At 38.9% G+C, this 16,307-nt stretch overlaps 2 protein-coding genes across 7 annotated transcripts in view; one reads left to right on the top strand and one right to left on the bottom strand.

Annotated features, from left to right (window-relative positions):
- Positions 1-4,697: 4,697 nt before the first annotated feature.
- Positions 4,698-12,962, bottom strand: SPCS3 (signal peptidase complex subunit 3). The gene is made up of 5 exons (XM_068942556.1): positions 12,590-12,962; positions 9,845-9,918; positions 7,240-7,316; positions 5,652-5,767; positions 4,698-5,147 (listed from the first exon to the last, which is right to left on the bottom strand). Exons 1-5 carry the CDS (start codon positions 12,730-12,732, stop codon positions 5,015-5,017), a joined length of 543 nt encoding a protein of 180 aa, XP_068798657.1. The 5' UTR covers positions 12,733-12,962; the 3' UTR covers positions 4,698-5,014.
- The window catches only part of ASB5 (ankyrin repeat and SOCS box containing 5), a 40,104-nt gene continuing 36,046 nt past the window's right edge, over positions 12,250-16,307 (top strand). The window contains exon 1 of one of the 6 annotated variants that reach the window (XM_068942550.1): positions 12,250-12,664. The gene's annotated coding sequence lies outside the window, so the exon portion shown is untranslated. Of the gene's footprint in view, positions 12,665-12,982; positions 13,143-13,902; positions 15,305-16,307 lie in introns of those variants that run through there. The other 5 variants (XM_068942552.1, XM_068942555.1, XM_068942551.1 and 2 more) reach the window with 5 other exon arrangements.

The raw sequence follows: 16,307 nt of genomic DNA, 5'->3' as shown, positions 1-16,307 counted from the left end.
TTTCTTTTTTTTTTTGCATGGTAAACTGTTTTAATAAAGAAAAATCTCAATTTTCTTCCAAAATAAAGAAACCAAATAAATTAGAAAAACACTTAAATTTGGAAGTTCAAATACTTGTTTTCTGTGTATTTTCTGATACAAATTTCGAGAACATATTGCTCTTCCATTATCTGTGTTTTCATCTAAATTACTTTCATTTTATAGAACTGTTTCGGCAAAACTTCTGTTTAAATCCTTTTCAGAAGGATAATATTTTCACTGTTTGTAATCCAAAGATATTGAAGGAACTCTATTTTGTATATAAGCAACATAATAATCAGCTCTAGTTTCATTGTTCAGGAAAAAAAATTACTAAAAGGATAAACAAACAGAATAAAGGAATTTATATTGTTTTTCTATTTTCAGTATCTGTGGTGTTAATTAGTAATTACAACTGGGTGTTCAGGGAACTAGAGGTTTAAACACAGATTTTAAATAGTTATTTTGCTTTCATCCACATACGGCTTTCTGTTTCATACTGCATGCTTTTAACAGCAACTGAAAACCCAAGCTACTTTAAGAGCTTGCATTTCTTGGTCCTAGAACAAGAATGCCTGTTTCCAATTCCTCAAAAAAACTGCAATCTGAAATGCATCATAAGAGTTTTTGGTTCAAAAGGGTTTCAAGCTTTTTTGCATTAAGTAAATCACAGCTGCTAGAGAATACAGCTCTATGCATCAGTGCATAAAACATTGTTTAGTTAGTAACACATCAAAGACAACAATTAGCTGTTGGTAGTAGTAATTTGTACTTCTTTGTTTAAGATGTACCAGAAGAAAAAAGATGAACTGCATGTCATTTATTTCCCTGAAAGAAGGTTATTTTATACACGGATTGAGAATTATCACAAGATAGTGTCGTCAACTTATTTTTTAATAGGCTTTAAATAGAGGAGCTGAGGATTTTGCTTCCTTACTTCCCGAACCAAGACGGCAATAGAGCCTCCTACTCTGCTCTGTGGCTGGGAAGCTGAGAGCAAGCAGTTAGGGTATCATATAAGTGCTCATCTATACTCATCTTGTCCTCACGATAAAACTAAGTTCTCTTTTCTAAGAACTTTTACATAAACTCAGTAACTTCTCCATCTCTTAAGGCTGCTCAAACGTCCTCTCACTTCAAATCCATTATAACTTTTTTCCAGGAAAGCCTAGAGCAGCATCAAGGATCACGCACAATTTTAGTATCTCAAAATTGTGCTCCTGTTTGCTGGCAGGAATATACCATTTCTGCTGAAAGAAGGTAGATTTATCTATGTTTTTGACTGCAGATCCTTGTCTTTCTAGTTAAAGTACTTCTTTCATTGACAGCCTTTAAATTCATTAGAAGAAGGCTGCCAAAGGCATCCATGAAAAAGTGGTTGAATGCCAAGCCACAAGAAATAAGCTTCAATAAACATTCTGGAAAATAATTTACAAATAAAATTAAACTACATATTTCTCAATGAAAACAAACAACTCAACCAATAATCTCAAAAAATAATTGAAAGTTGTTTCCCTTCTGTGTGATGGTATTAAATTCTGTGTAACATTTAATTCTTTAAAGTAATATTTAGATTTCATATTAAAGCACAGAAAAAAATAGGATGGTATTTAACAGTGGCTGATTATGCTAGTCTTTGTAAAACAACACACGCTCAGAGAACTGAAATTCACATAAGTATGCTGGGTGACAATGAAAAATTGTCCTAAAATATTGCTTTGAAAATATTTTTAAATTTTTTTAAACAGCTCTCACAGATATTCCAGCAAAGAGAATATACCTACATGTAGCGCAAGTAAATAGCAATTCAGGGGTAATTCATAAATAGTGAAGTTACCTTTTTAAAAGCAAGTTGGTTTTCTCAAGATCAATAGCCCTTATGTCAGCTCACTACAAAAGGGAAGACTGCACTACCCTCTACTGTCAAAAGCGGGGAATGGAGTCAAAAATCCTTTTTCAATGATAGCAAGTTTGTTTCACTTTCACCTGAAATCCAGTAGGTGTGCTGACTGCTTCTTCCCTGTTCGATTGGGTGTTTTTGCATTTTCAGAGTGGTGCTTTCAGTATGACTACTACTTTCATTGAAAATCATTAACTGTACACACTAGTTTACCTGGCCTCATATTAGGGTTTATCTGTTGTTCCCTTACCGACCAAAAGGCATGCAACTTCTCTTCTAGCTCTTCTATTGTCTGTTTTATGCCCAGTCAAGAGTTACCTGTTACCCAATACACATGCTGTTTGCATTGCAATATTCCTGGCTCTAGCCTCCTCTCCTTGTTTGCATCCTTGCTGCTCCAAACAGTGTTTTCTGCAGAAAATAGTTCTGTATTAGTTGTATGCCCATGGTGTAGTGATGCCAGCAAGCGCAGATAGCGGGCTCCTTAATACTAGTAGGAAAGCTGCCGCAAGTACAAAGTTCAGGGCAAGCAGGCCACAGAAACATGTATTCAACTTCTGTTGGATTTTGAAGTTTGCTCTAGGTAGGATTCAAGCTCACTCCAGCCATGAGTCAGAGCCACTGCCAGACAGACTGTGCTGCAAGTCATTCTGGGGTCCCTTACTCCAACAGTGCCTTGAGGGATGGTATCTATACCAAAAGGCAGCACGACTGTAATATGACTTCTAGCACATACCCTCAACACAAAATACTAGGACAGTATTTCTCTAATAACCATTCCAAAAGAACAGGTGAACAAGAACGTGCATTTTTTAGCTAAGAAGGAGCACACTTAGCAATTAGGTACTTTACAAATAATGGTCACAATTTTCAAGTGTAAACTCGAAAGTCAAGTCTTAACAGCGTTAATATTGCCATGTAGGACACATCTTATAAACACATGAAAGTGCTGAGCACGCTCTGAAAAAAAAAAATCATTTAATATCTTCAATTTAGCAAATAAAAAATAACATATAAAGGCCAAGGCACCTTTAGTGGTTTTTCTTTTTCCACCTGGGGGGCAAGGGAGCATACAGAGGAAGCAGGGAGAGAGATAATTAGTACACTTCTAAGGATAAAGATACATCACAGAAAACAACATCTGTAGCCAAAGTATTCCATTACCCTTTCCACGATGACGGACATTACATCCTTCAGAGGAAAATTAAAGCTATAGAACAGCAGCTTATGAAGAATAGTCTCTGCTAAGGGAAGTTTCTTGTTACTTGCTGCTGTCCCATTGCAGACCACAGTTTATTAGGAAAAGAGAACATTTACATGCATAGAGTCTTAGTTCTACATAGTTTGTCTAAATATTGTACAGGAAGCTACAGCTCTGTTTCACATTTAAACTTCCAATTTCAATAATTGTATTCTTGTTTAAAATGTAAAACAAATTAAAATCAATGACCAACTTTCTATTCAGACATAATTCAGAATTCTGTCTTCATCTTTTTCACTATTTGTCTTCTAATCTTAACCTTCCAAACTTCTATATCTCTTCTTCTCAAGGTTTGTCACATTGCAATTATTTTCAGTTTCTGTATTATTGTTCATGATTCGTAATACTAAAAAAAAAAAAACCTTTTTAGCTTTAATTTCAAACTATGTTTGCTCTTATTGAAATTCCCCACTCCATTCAGAACATTCCAGGTGTTTGGCAATAAATCAGCTTCTAATAAATACATAAAAGTACTTATTATTAGAAATGGAACTCAGGTCTACCATGCTTTGCTCAGATTCTATGTCAGAAGAAGAAGAATGGCCATGTGCCCCTCCTTCTGGATTGAAAAAAAAAACAAAAACACTACTTATTCCCACTAAGAAACACTAGCTGGTTAGTATAAACCATCATTACTGCAAAGACCCAGTCCTTATATCCTGTATTTTTTTCCTCTCTATCCAACTATGACAAGCATTTGTACCTGTAGCTAAGGGAGGAAGTACATAGAGAGTAGGATGTGCTGCCACAGATAGGTCATATCTTTTTCAGTAGAGGCACTGACTGAATTTGCTCATGAAACGACTACACTCCTATTTTTCCTGGTTGTTGCAAACCAGGGACTTATGTCCAAATCCAAACTGATAAATCTGTCTATAGAGTCCTCTCCTATACTGCTGTCAGAAATCCTGTACTTCAATGTTTTCCTGGACTTTTCTGGAAAAGATTATCCCATTCCTAGCTAAGAAAGAGCCCTTCCACTGTCTAGTTAGCCCAGCAAACCCTGGAATAAGTGTCTTCATTTATCTTGCAGAGTAGACCCCAGTAAAAAAAAAAAAAAAAAATCAAGTGGTTACTGTGTAGACACAGTCTTTCTTTACTTAAAGCTTGTTAAAAAGCAATTTTTAAAGCTTCCCCTTTCCTAACTGATGTATGCTTAATACACTGAAAAATATTTATTTTTGCTCTACCAGTCAGCTGCATTATCATCTATATTATAAGCAGTTACTAAAGTGCTTTATATCGTAGAACTTCAGACCTGTTATGTTAATACACTCAGATGAGATCTCCAAACCAGCAGACAGATAACAAACCATCAGTTTCCAAAGTAGCTGCCGACATTCCTAGAAAGGAGTAAGCCTACCATACTGCAACATGCTAAGCATGCATTTAGCAAAAGCTGTAAAAGAGAATAGCCATTTCCTTCAGGTACGTGTAGATATTGGACTCTGGATTGTGTACCTAATCTCTGTAGAACTCCAATAACTATTACAGGACCTTAAAAAACAACCAGGCCAGTTTCTGGTTTTAAGATGTTTATTTAAAAGAAAGGTAGTCCTATACCCAGGTGGCCAGCAAAGAGAGTCCTCAGTTTTCCAGAACAAAAGAAAAACCCCAAACCGTAACTCAGCAATTAACCTTCCCTTTAAGTTTCAGCTTCAATGTTTTATTTAAAAAAGAATTGAACTTTCATTTCCTTTCCTATGCTGTTAGACCTGAGGAAATTAAGTACCTTTTATTGGAGGGTTGCAATGGGATGTGAGAAGAAACCGCAATAAAATTTATTCACAATATACAAGTATAAAAATATGTTGCTTAGGATTCAATATTATAATTTAATAACTTTTTGTTGTTTCATAGGTATCTGGGAATGGAACAGACACATGTCCGGACCCTGTCACAAGAGGTAGAATGCCAGCATTTGGTACAACGTTCCAGGAGAGAGTCAAAGTGACGTTCCTGTTTCCCCTGCAAAATCAACAAAGAATATCAGCACAAATACTCAAAGTAATCAATTCAGCTAACGAATACTCAGATTAACTAATCTAGGATACAAATAGCTTTACTGATCCAGAAAAAAATGGGCTTTTTAATTTTACATAAGGATGAAGTAACTTTCTATTTTCATAAAGTTACTTCATGGAACACTCCCTCCTCTCAAGATAAGATTTTTTCTACTATTATTCAACTCCAAAGAAGTTAAGTGCTGCCATGGCTGGCAGCACAGAACCAAACCCACAGATTGACAAAATGTCAGAAGTAGAAGCTCCACAGCCTACTGCCCTTATTAGATGCTTTCTAGTCTACAGAAACAGAACGTGATCTTGGGATATAACCAAACTACAAAGATGCAACAGACTGAAATAATGCATCAAAAGAATATAGCTTCCTTACCACAGCAACATCAACAGGTATGTAAAATGCAAAGTAAGTAAATCAAGTTGCTATGAAGAAAAATCATAATTTACTTACTTGAGACCATTTCCATCATCAAAGAAAAAATATTTTGACTTCATGTCTTTTAAGTACAGCCTTGGATTATCTCCCCTCAAGATGATCTTGTCCCAAAGGACCACCTGGTTCAGAGCCTAATACAATTATAATTAAATCAGGAAGCTAAATTAACAGAGCATATCCAGTAACTGAAATTTCAAGGTATTATCCATCTAGAAAACCTGAATTTGAACTACACGCACAAAAATCCATAAAAATAAGTTAACAAATAACACATTTATTGTTATAATAACAATATTGGGGAGAGGGGGTTATTAGTACTACTAAACAACGAAGCGTGGCACAGGTAATGAGCAGAAACAACAAAAAAACAGTTCAATAAAACATGACAAAACTATTTTAAGGATCAGAAGATTTCAAGGACTACAGAGTATGACTTTTTTTTCCTTTTTCAAAAGTCATATTTATACTTTGTTTCAAATGAAAGATGAATTGTACTATTATGACACTGCCAAGATATTTAACGTTTTTGCTGGCTTTAATGCAAAAGAAAAAAAATTATATTTTAAATGTAAGCATAGTTCCAGGATTTGTATGACTACCTCAAAAAGACATACCTCAAATTCTTAAATATTTGAAACTGTATACTGCTCTCTTGAGTTAATTACCTAGTAAGGATGACATATATTTGCAGGCCTGTTTAGTAACTTATGTTACCATTTAGATAAAGTATTTCGCAATGTGCTTATTTGTGAGAACTAGTGTAAAAATAAATTAAACATCAAACAACATAACAAAGTCCCACTCCTCAATAAAAAGTCCTAAAATTTGTTTTAGCACAAGCAGAAATATCCACCAGAATTTACAAAATTAAGATTTAAAAAAAAGCAAAGAGATAGTTTTGTGCAGCATGTTAAAAAAAAAAAAATCCAAATCTTCACTCCATCCTTCCAATATAACCACACTAGTTTAAACTAGAATTCAATGTTGCCATGGCAATATGGTGTTTATTAGAATAATTAATTTCAATAAACCGTTCCACATAGCTCCTGCCAGGTAAATGAAAAAAGCCCGCAGATATCCCAAGTGAAACATCAGTAACAACCAATTTAAAAGATGCAACAAGGGTCATAATTTTGAGAAATCAGTCAAGATAACGCAGAAGCGTCATGGCTCACGCGCAAGTATTTCTGTGATTATGTGTTCTGTGATCTAAGAACAAAAGATCTGATACAACTGACTGGACCAAAGGCTACTACATCCTATTTCTTAACTGCAGTCAATTGCAGAAAGTTAGGGAAAAGTACAAAAAAAAAGGACAAATAAGCGAAAACAACTAATTTACAGTCCGCTATTGTAAATGGACGACAAAGCTTGTGTTACTCTTTTCTCCCTCTGCTGGGCACATATCAAGTTTCATCAGTTATTGAACCTCCTATCCCTCCAGTTAAACTGTTGATGAAATAACAATTGTGACGGTCAGTGAAACTAGTTCAAACTGGTAGGAAATGCTGGTGCCTTAATTCTTCCCAACAGCACTACAGGATGTTAAAAATAGCTGCAGTACAAAATTGGTAACAGCTTTGACTTTCTTTGTGATACTTACATTGTTTTTTGTTGAATATTCTGCAGACAAATATAGAAACAATTGTTTAACATTCCAGTCAAATATACTCTGCAGATGTATGTGAGTTAAGAAAAATAACATTAAAGAGATATGATTTCCTCAATATTTTAAGAGATTTGTATTTGGCATTATAAGGCAGTAAGCAGAATCCACTGCTAGTTAGTCTGCTATAAAACATTAAACATAAGACAAAATTATTTATTAAATGTCTTCAGGCTATTATTTCTACTGAAAAAACACTGAGGTGTCTAACTATGGACCCTGATCCAATAGCATTAAATAATATATAAATATTTACAAAATGGGCAGAGAGCAGTATTACAGCCTCACAGAACCTGTAATTTCCACACTGAAAAAAAAAAAAAAAATTTACCAGATGACAGGGATATCACACTGAAAGCAACATTATGAATTATCAAATTCAATTACCTACATACTGCAAGAAAAAAATCTGCCTATCAGATCGTAAAAAAATTGCTCAAATTTCTTATCAACAGTAAAGAACTGACAACTGCTATTGGAGATTGCAGCGTAATAAAGCTATCTGATACTTTAAAATACTTGTCTGTTGTTTATTTACCGATAAAATGCATCATGTGCAACTGCTAAGGAAAATAACATTTAATTGACAATGAAGATCAGCTATTAAACCCCCCCTTTTTTTTTTTTTTTTAAGTTCCTGACACACACAGATACGCCTTTTTATTCCATTCTCCATTACCCCAACAAAGAAATGGAACAGATTCCCTAGGCCAGCCTCAAAATATCTGTTGTGTCTTGTTCTGTTTACCTCAAGTCAGAATCATGTTTTTAGCCTCTAACTCAAAAAAGAAATAAGTAAAGAGTTAACTAATTGATTACTGTTACCACAAGAACAGCTGGAACTATTTTACTTGAACATTTTTAGTCATCTGACTGAAAATGGCAAATGATGTTTAAAAAGCCCACACAAAAAGGATTTTGAAATCATTCCTCAAGTTCACCATGAATTAACGTTAATAAGAGTTTGTGAGAACTGCCTCTTCTCCTTCCCTAATTTTCTTTTTGTAACTGTCATTTTATTTAATTCCCACTGGGACTAACCACGTGTCTCCTTTATAACTAGAAGAACATATGTACCAATATCATTTTACAACTCTTATCTTAAAAGAGAAGGTCGTATTTTACAACTCTACACGCTGAGGATCAGCGAGATTTATTTATGTTGGGCACAAAAGATTAAGTAAGGGTTTTATAAGTAAATTTAATACTACTGCTAGTTTTATAAGTAAATTTAATACTGCTGCTACTAAAAACTCCATCTGTTAAAACATAGAATATTTGATGTCCACATATTGCAGACTAATTCTTTTTAAAGAACATTTCTTCCAGAGGTCTCCCATATCCCCCACCCCCAAAAGTATAAAGGTTGTCCGCTTAGAAGAATTTTAGCCTCTTACATATAAGCATTTCAGAAGTAAAACTCCGACTTAAGAGTTCACCTCCCCCGTGCTTCCAGATGATAAAGCCCCTTATTCTTGTGCCTCAGAAACCTGCAAAATCCAATTAACTTGTTTATCCAGCTTTCATATCTATTCAAAATTTACATTTTGTTTGGTATGCTTTATACAATTTATTTTCTCCACAACAGGAAAATAGAAGCACAGATGAAATCAATGTCTTGTCTAAGGCAGCGACAAAAAAATGGGAGAGAGGGAAAATCCCAGCAATCTCAAATGTGCTGCAAAACAAGGCTTAGTGTAATGACCTAACTGAGGTAAAACACGCCGCCTCATCTTTGGTAGTGGTTTCTGCAGAAAATATAGGATTTTTATTTCAAGATTCGAGATCCTAAGGATTCACTCCTATTGTCAAATAATCTATCCAAAATAAAAACAAACAAATCCTCAAACAACCCTGACCCCCATGGGGGGGGGGGGGTGCAGGGGGGGGAGGTTTCTATCAGGGAAGCCAAGAAGAGAAATGCAAAAAGAAAACTTGCACAAAGATAGCAGCAATGAGAAAGAACCTGACTAATTTTGCAGACCTCCATATGCTTCTTGATGAATTTCACACTACTCTGATAATTTAATATCTAAGCAAGTGAAGGATTATGACTATTCTATTTTCAAAGCAAGACAAGTACTTGTATATGACTATGATAAAGACAGAATTTTGAGAGCCATGCCCTCACAACAAGATGAGTTTGAAAGTTGCACCAGAGTTCATTAGACTCAGTATGATAGTCAAAATATCATGTTATGTAATCCCTAGAATTAATTCACAGCTCAAACCACCAATACAAACCTCACTTAACAGTAACACCACACTTCATTACTGAGCCCTATTTTAAAAGCAGGCATAATGAGGAGGAAATGATTCACCCCAAATCATTTACCAGCCACAGAACAGATATTCCAAGTCCTAGATTACTGCTTTAACTCTATAAAATACTATCTTTCACTGCTTTAAATCTAGTTTTCAAGACAAATTGCTGTTTTTCCCCCTCAAGTTCTGAATATCTAAAGATTATAAGGTAACAAAAAATATATGTCAAGATATTCTTTTTTCAAAGATTTGCAAACCATTTTTTCATTAAGGATATCTGCAGTAATGTCAAATGTGACGAATCCCAGATCACTTCTTTCTCTAGGTCCAGTGAAATCTTCTACATTTTTTCTAAGATAAAACAAAACACAAAATTATCTTTTCTCATTATTTCTCTTGTATATTTTATATAAATGATAATTTGCTACATAATCCCCTCATCCGTTTTCTGTACCTTCTTTTAAAGGTTTTTGGTTACAGTGTAATCACGTTGTAAAACAGTATCTGTCTCCTGGAAGGCTTGGAGACCCAGTCCTGAATGAGATACCTTGACACCACAGTAGTGTACAGAAGTTATAGAAACAGCTTCTGGACTTCTCCCTGCTTACAAAAATCTATATCCATCTGTATCTAAATTGCACTCCTTTTCATTATAGTAAAGTATGTGCTAGCCACCTCAAAATATACAAAGCTGACTGGAACATCAGCAGCATAGTTGTTTGTTGGCAAACATTTTAAAAGTTATTTCTGGACTTTCTATAAAAAAGGCCTCTAGTGCTGTCTCATAACGGGCACTCCGACCATTCTGATAAACTAGGTTTTATGTTTGTAGTTCACATAACTTACAAAATCTCCCTCTGGAACATACAGTCATCAAGTAGTAGCATAAGGAAAATGCTCATTTTCCTCTCTACATTATTTAAATGATACAGTTTTGATATCCAGAATTTCATTATAAATTCCCATTTGGAGAAATATCTGACATAACCATATTAGACTGCATTGGAAAAAAATTGGAAATCAACAGTGAAAGACAGCAGATACTTTCAGATGTATTCACAAAGTTTATCAATTTACCAAACCTTCTGTCTACAATTAGGAATACCATAAGCAGATTGTCAATGAACTATGAACTTTAACTCCTAACATAACGGAAAGATTTTAGAAAGTATGGACTTGTCAGTTACGTTTATTCCAGCTTGAAAATCAGCCCATTAAAATATCATTTCGTGAAAACTAAGTTTAGTGATCTCAAGAGAAAAAAAATATGTCTATATAAAACAGCTGGTGAAAAGAAGACTTTTAGAGATAAGAATTTAAGAAAACCACCACCAAAACCTCCTCGTTAAAAACTAGCTATGAATTTCCATCCCTTTGCAAAAATCAACATATTTGTAAGTAGTAATTCTTAGCAGGCATGTGACTTCATTTCAGAATCACTGTCAACCTAGGGGCATAAGGGCCTCAAACTGGGGCCTGCAGATTACTTCCAAGGAGCTCAAGAAAAGCAGCTAAGGTGTGCCACTTTTATTAACACTAGGATCTGTGCACCACTGAAGCCACTGGCAGTACAAATTTCATGCAGGTTGTTACGCATTCGTATGACACCTCTCGCCTTTTCAATTTGCCAGAACACTCAAAATGTGCTTTTATAGCACAGCATAAATACAGGGTGTGTTTTCTTGAGGTGCTAAACTAATCCAGAAAGTGAATGCAGTCCCCACTCTTCATTTGTATTAATCTCCCCTTTCCAACCCAGCTCCCAGCCATCCACTCCTGTCACTTACCTTGGGGTAGCTCCAAAGCTCATCAGATTGCTCCATGAGCTGCTTTAACTCACTAACCTGGCAGAAAACAAACCCAGCAAAAAAATGGACATATTTTGATGGGTTAGTGAGTTAAAACAGCTCAAAAAAGTATCTAGTGAGCCCCATTTCCATGGGCAGATCTGGTAAAGGACCACGCAGCTAGAAGTAGCAGCAAGATCTCCACTTTTTTAGAGGTGGGAGCAACCACCTGCTCAGCTACTTGTGAAACTACAGCCCTTCATGTCATATATACTTATCTGGCTGGAAGTTTTCTATGACAAAGTCTCCACTTGAAAATAAAAAAAATTGCCAAAAAAAAAAAGTTCTGCTGGCACAAGGCTGCATCAGCACTTTTTGTCACGTGGGCAAAATGCTTTCAAGACGGTATTACATATTCTATACCTGGTGCAGATCACCAGAAAATAAGTCCACTCGAGTGAGTCTACTGTCACTGAATCCACAAACAAGGCAAACGCATTACCATCGGAAAAATCTGAGTGAACTAGTAACTGAAAAAATAGCGCTATGGAGATAAACTATATGTTCATTCAGGAGCTTGCTCCCCACAAAATTGTCAAAAAGGGAGATCCTTTGTTGCATACGCTTCACTCCCCTGTGAGTCGCTACCCTGTTAAAGAAAACCCGGGTGGTGTTTTCACGCAAGCATGTGCGTGTGCACAAACAGACCCCGCTGGCATAGTAAGAAAGTTAGTAGTTTAACGCGAAAACCAGCAGAAACCAGGAGGACTAGACGGCCGCGGGCGCCGGCCCGCCCTGCCGGAGGCGGCGGAGCGCCGTCGTGGGGCTCCCTCATTGGCCCCGCGGGGGCAGCGGGGCAGGAAGCGGAGACCTCCCCGGCCCTCGCCGAAACGCCAGCGGAGGCGGGGAACCGGCCAGAAGAGCGGCCGGCGGCAGAAAGCGCTTGGCACCACCCGGCGCGGGGCGAGCCGGGCTGCCCTGAGGCAGCGGGCCCCAACTGCCATCCCTCGCGCGCCGCCCCCCAACGGCCGTTCCCCGCGGCGGCAACGTCCCCTCGCGCGCCGCCCCCCAACGGCAACGTCCCCGGGGAGCAGCCACCCCCTCACAGCGGGCTCCCGGAGGGCAGCCCGGGGGGATCCGGAGCTCCCAGCGCAGCTCCTCTCCGCCTCCCCCCTCCTTCCCCGCGGGCGGGGGTGGGAGTCGAGCGGCGGCCGCGCCGCCCGCCCCACACTCACAGCACGACCCGGGAGACGGCGATGCTGACGGGCACGCTACGCTCCTTGAAGGCGGTGGTGATGAAGCAGCCGAAGGTGAGCGCCGCCATCACGCTCAGCGAGAAGGCGAAGAGCGAATTGGCCCGGGACAGCACCGTGTTCATCTCCCCGCTCGGGCCCGGCCGCCGCGCCACGCAGGTTCCGAGGCTCCTGGCCCGACCTAGCCGCAGTTCCGAGGGGGGAGATGGAGGACGGCTCCCCGGGGCCCGGCGGCGCTAGGACACGGTTGGAGACGGGCGGCGGCGCGTTTCCTCAGGCCCGCAGAGGAAGAGGCGCTGCGGCGCGCGCGCGCGGCCGCCGGGGGGAGGGGCGGCGCCGCCGCGAGCCCGCCCAGCCGGGGGGCGGGGCCGCGCTCGGCCGTTGGGCTGCCGGGACCGTTGGCAGCGACGTGGCTGCGGGTCCTGTGGGAGCCGGCAGCTCCTCTCCGTCTCCTCTCCTGAGCTCGGCTGCCTGCGCCACCCCGCTAGCCTTTAGTTTTGGCGCCGCGGTGCTGCTGCGAGCCCCGCACCCTCCGGTACACGTCTTATCCTTCGGAGTTTGAGGGGCAGCTTTGTGTCCTCTGACTTTCTTCTCTGTCGCACAGCAAAGCTGCTCTTCGTTTGCGCTGTTCTTTTCCTCTCTCTTACCAGATATGGTGTCGAGTGATCGATTTTTTGCAAAGTAGTTTTGTGTGTTTCTTTGTCAACTGCTAGGTCTGGCTTATAGCAGAAAAAGGATTTGAAGATAAGTGTCCGTGTCATTCAGTAGCGTATAGCTGGTTTTTCTTCCCTTTTTTTTTTTCCTTTTTGGTGAGCAGTCGGGCATCACAACAGCTTGCCAGTCTGTGTCGCGTGTGGCTCTGGGAAGAGCCTCAGTGCTCAGTTGCAGCCAGGTCCGTGCAGAGTACTGTGTGATGAGGATGCAGCCATGTCCTCTGGGAGAAGTGCCCAGTGTGTGAGCAACTTCTTGTGGTTGCTTTTTGGTGCCCTCGTCATTAGTACTTGCAGTGTATATTCCTATCTTATTTCATGCATAGAAAAAGGGGTTGTTACAAACCTGAGCATTTGTTGTGAATTAATTGTTTGCCACCTGTTGCGTTTCCAAGGGATTTGCTTTTCAAGGGAAATTGCTATTTCCATCTCTAGTGGATTTTTGTATTTATAGCTATATAATAAGATGGAAATAACATTTGAGGGAAAGGCTTGTTTGTTTTTTTTTTCCTTGATGTGTCTGCCTTGCTTTACCTGGTATTACACCTTGCCATTCATCATGTTATTTCCTGGTGGTTCAGCTATATATCTATACTCATTTCCACTTTGTTACATACATATTAAATAAGTAAATAATTTAGCATCTTTGTTCATGTCTAGAGACCTCATTTAGTAGATAGGCTTCTCCTCAGAATTTTCTTCTTTACCAAATGGCTCAGTGATCCCACACCATTTCCAGGGTGAGGTACTCCATCACTCTATTGGGTGAAGATTTCAGAGAGCTGCTAGCAAAACTTAGCTCATCTAGCAAGGTGGTTTCCAGCTCATCTTCCCAGGCCCCTGAATTGACTCCTTTTCCTGCACCCTGGACTTCTGCATTACAAACCTGAGAACACGTGATATGATGAGTCTGAGGATGGGGGAGAGGAAGAGCATGTGACATAATTTTCTCTCCCCTTCCTTCTAAAAGGCTGTACACTAAGCATGGGTGAGAAACACCTCCTCCTCCCCCTCCAAGAGCCTGCACAGTGGTTTTTTGTACGTTTTACTGTGTTCACTAGGCCTGGTTAACAAGAAAAAGTACTTAGGGCTAACAACAGGTGTCAGCAGTAGTTCAGTTATGTTTAACTTCCTCTTCTCAAGGCTTAGACTTCAATGCTCTAAATTCTGGGAGTAGGAATGGAAGCTGAGCTCTGAGGTGGAAGGCTTCATGGAGACAGAAGGGATAGGGGAAGAAGATGCTAGTTGTCAGTCTCTTCTGAAAAAGATATCATATGTAATACAGGTATTGTTTCTTTACCTCCCCTGTAACTCAAGAGTCAGCCCTGAGACTAAGGGAAGAAATGAAATCTTTGTAGATAAGGGTGGGGGAACAGAAGAGAAAGAAAAAAGCAAGTACTAATGGTCTGCATTTCTACCTGGTCTGAGTATCTGTAACTGTATCTGTATTTGCTTTTCTCTTGTATCTGCAAAAAAAAAACTTGGTTACCTTTGCTCTTGCTTTTAGTTCTTATAGTTGCTAATTAGAGTTTTTGGTTAGATATTAAACAACTCTGCTGCTGGAGAAAACTTAATTGAATGAGACAGAAATTGTGGGAGTAAAGCAGTGAAATTTCCAAGGCAGCAGTTGAGTACCTGAACAAGGCTGAAGTAAAAACGGTCAGCTCCTTAACCAGATTCAGGTTAGCTCTATCTTAAGAGCTAATTCTTAAGACAGATGATTAAATACAGCTGTTGGTTATGTTCTTTTGGATTTATTTTAAAAGAACCTTTAGATAAGGTGACACTTAAAAACACAGTATGCAGGGAAACTCAAATGGTGTGGGGTGTTCAGGGACTGATTCGTTACTATTTCAGAGCAAAAAAGCCTTCTGTAGCCTTTATGTGACTGAGGTAAATCTTGCAAAATCAAGAGAAGAGTCAAGTTTTGAAAGGAAGACAGTTTTGAAGGAGAAAGAAAGAAGCTTATTCACACTAATTCTTGCACGTAAGTTGCCAATTGTTCTGTGAAAATAAAAAAAATGTTCGTTTTGTAAAGAATAGTGGCAATAAGTTAATGTCAGAAGTCATTGTCCGCCAAATAACTTGTGCTCGTCTGAGCAGATAAAATAACCTAATTACAAAACCAAATTTAGAGAATCTTGGGGAGCCAGAAGCATTTTGGAGACCGTTTCAAAGTTGCAGTCGTGCAAGGTATTCAGTATATCCAAGCACGGTACCCAAACGCAGACCAGCAAAGTGACTAAGGCACGGCAGTGCTCAGACTGTTTCTTGCTTAAATTTCTCAAATTTTCTTTACAAAATATTTGGACAGAATATGGAAATAGGACTGGGAGCAAGTGTGAAACTTAGAATTCTCTCTTTTGCCCTTTCTCAGGATTATCCCATTTTGAGGCTATATTTTCATGTATTCCTCTGACCTATGAGTCATGTGTGTGGGGGGTTTTTTTTTGTGTGTGTGTGTCAGTGCTTCAGCAAGATCAAACCCAATGTGCAGCTCGTGATTAGTCTTCTGAGAGAGAGGTTTTGAGCCTTGTTTAGTTGAGATGTTCTATTCTGATGTTCCAGTTTGTAATTCCTTTAATTGTATGTATAAATAAAATGGCAAGTGTTGACACTGACCCTCAACAAAGATTGCTATGAGTTCTTTACTTTTCTGGTGAAGTCAGGGTTGTTTCTACTACAAGTGTGTCTAGTGCTCAGGACACTCTTAGATATCTAAGGCCTTTGAGGTGGCTGAGATTTTTGGGGCGCACGATTTGTGAATTCCAGGTTAGAGGGAGATCGTCAGTTCAGCACCTTTGGCCTCCTCAGGGCTTAAGTTTCAAATTTTACAGGTGAAAATTTAGGTGCCTGTAGCTTCTTTGGCACTTAGGTAGTTAGATTAAGACTTTATGGAAACTTATTTTGATCTAGGGACCCATATATGCTTCCTAAATTTTACCGTAAGTGTCTACATCCTTTAATGAATTTACCTTTTATTACTGCTT

The sequence above is a fragment of the Struthio camelus genome, chromosome 4, assembly GCF_040807025.1.
Source record: "Struthio camelus isolate bStrCam1 chromosome 4, bStrCam1.hap1, whole genome shotgun sequence".
NCBI lineage: Eukaryota > Metazoa > Chordata > Aves > Struthioniformes > Struthionidae > Struthio > Struthio camelus.
The sequence above is the reverse complement of the archived record's forward strand: the minus strand, read 5'-3'. Positions and strand labels throughout refer to the sequence as shown.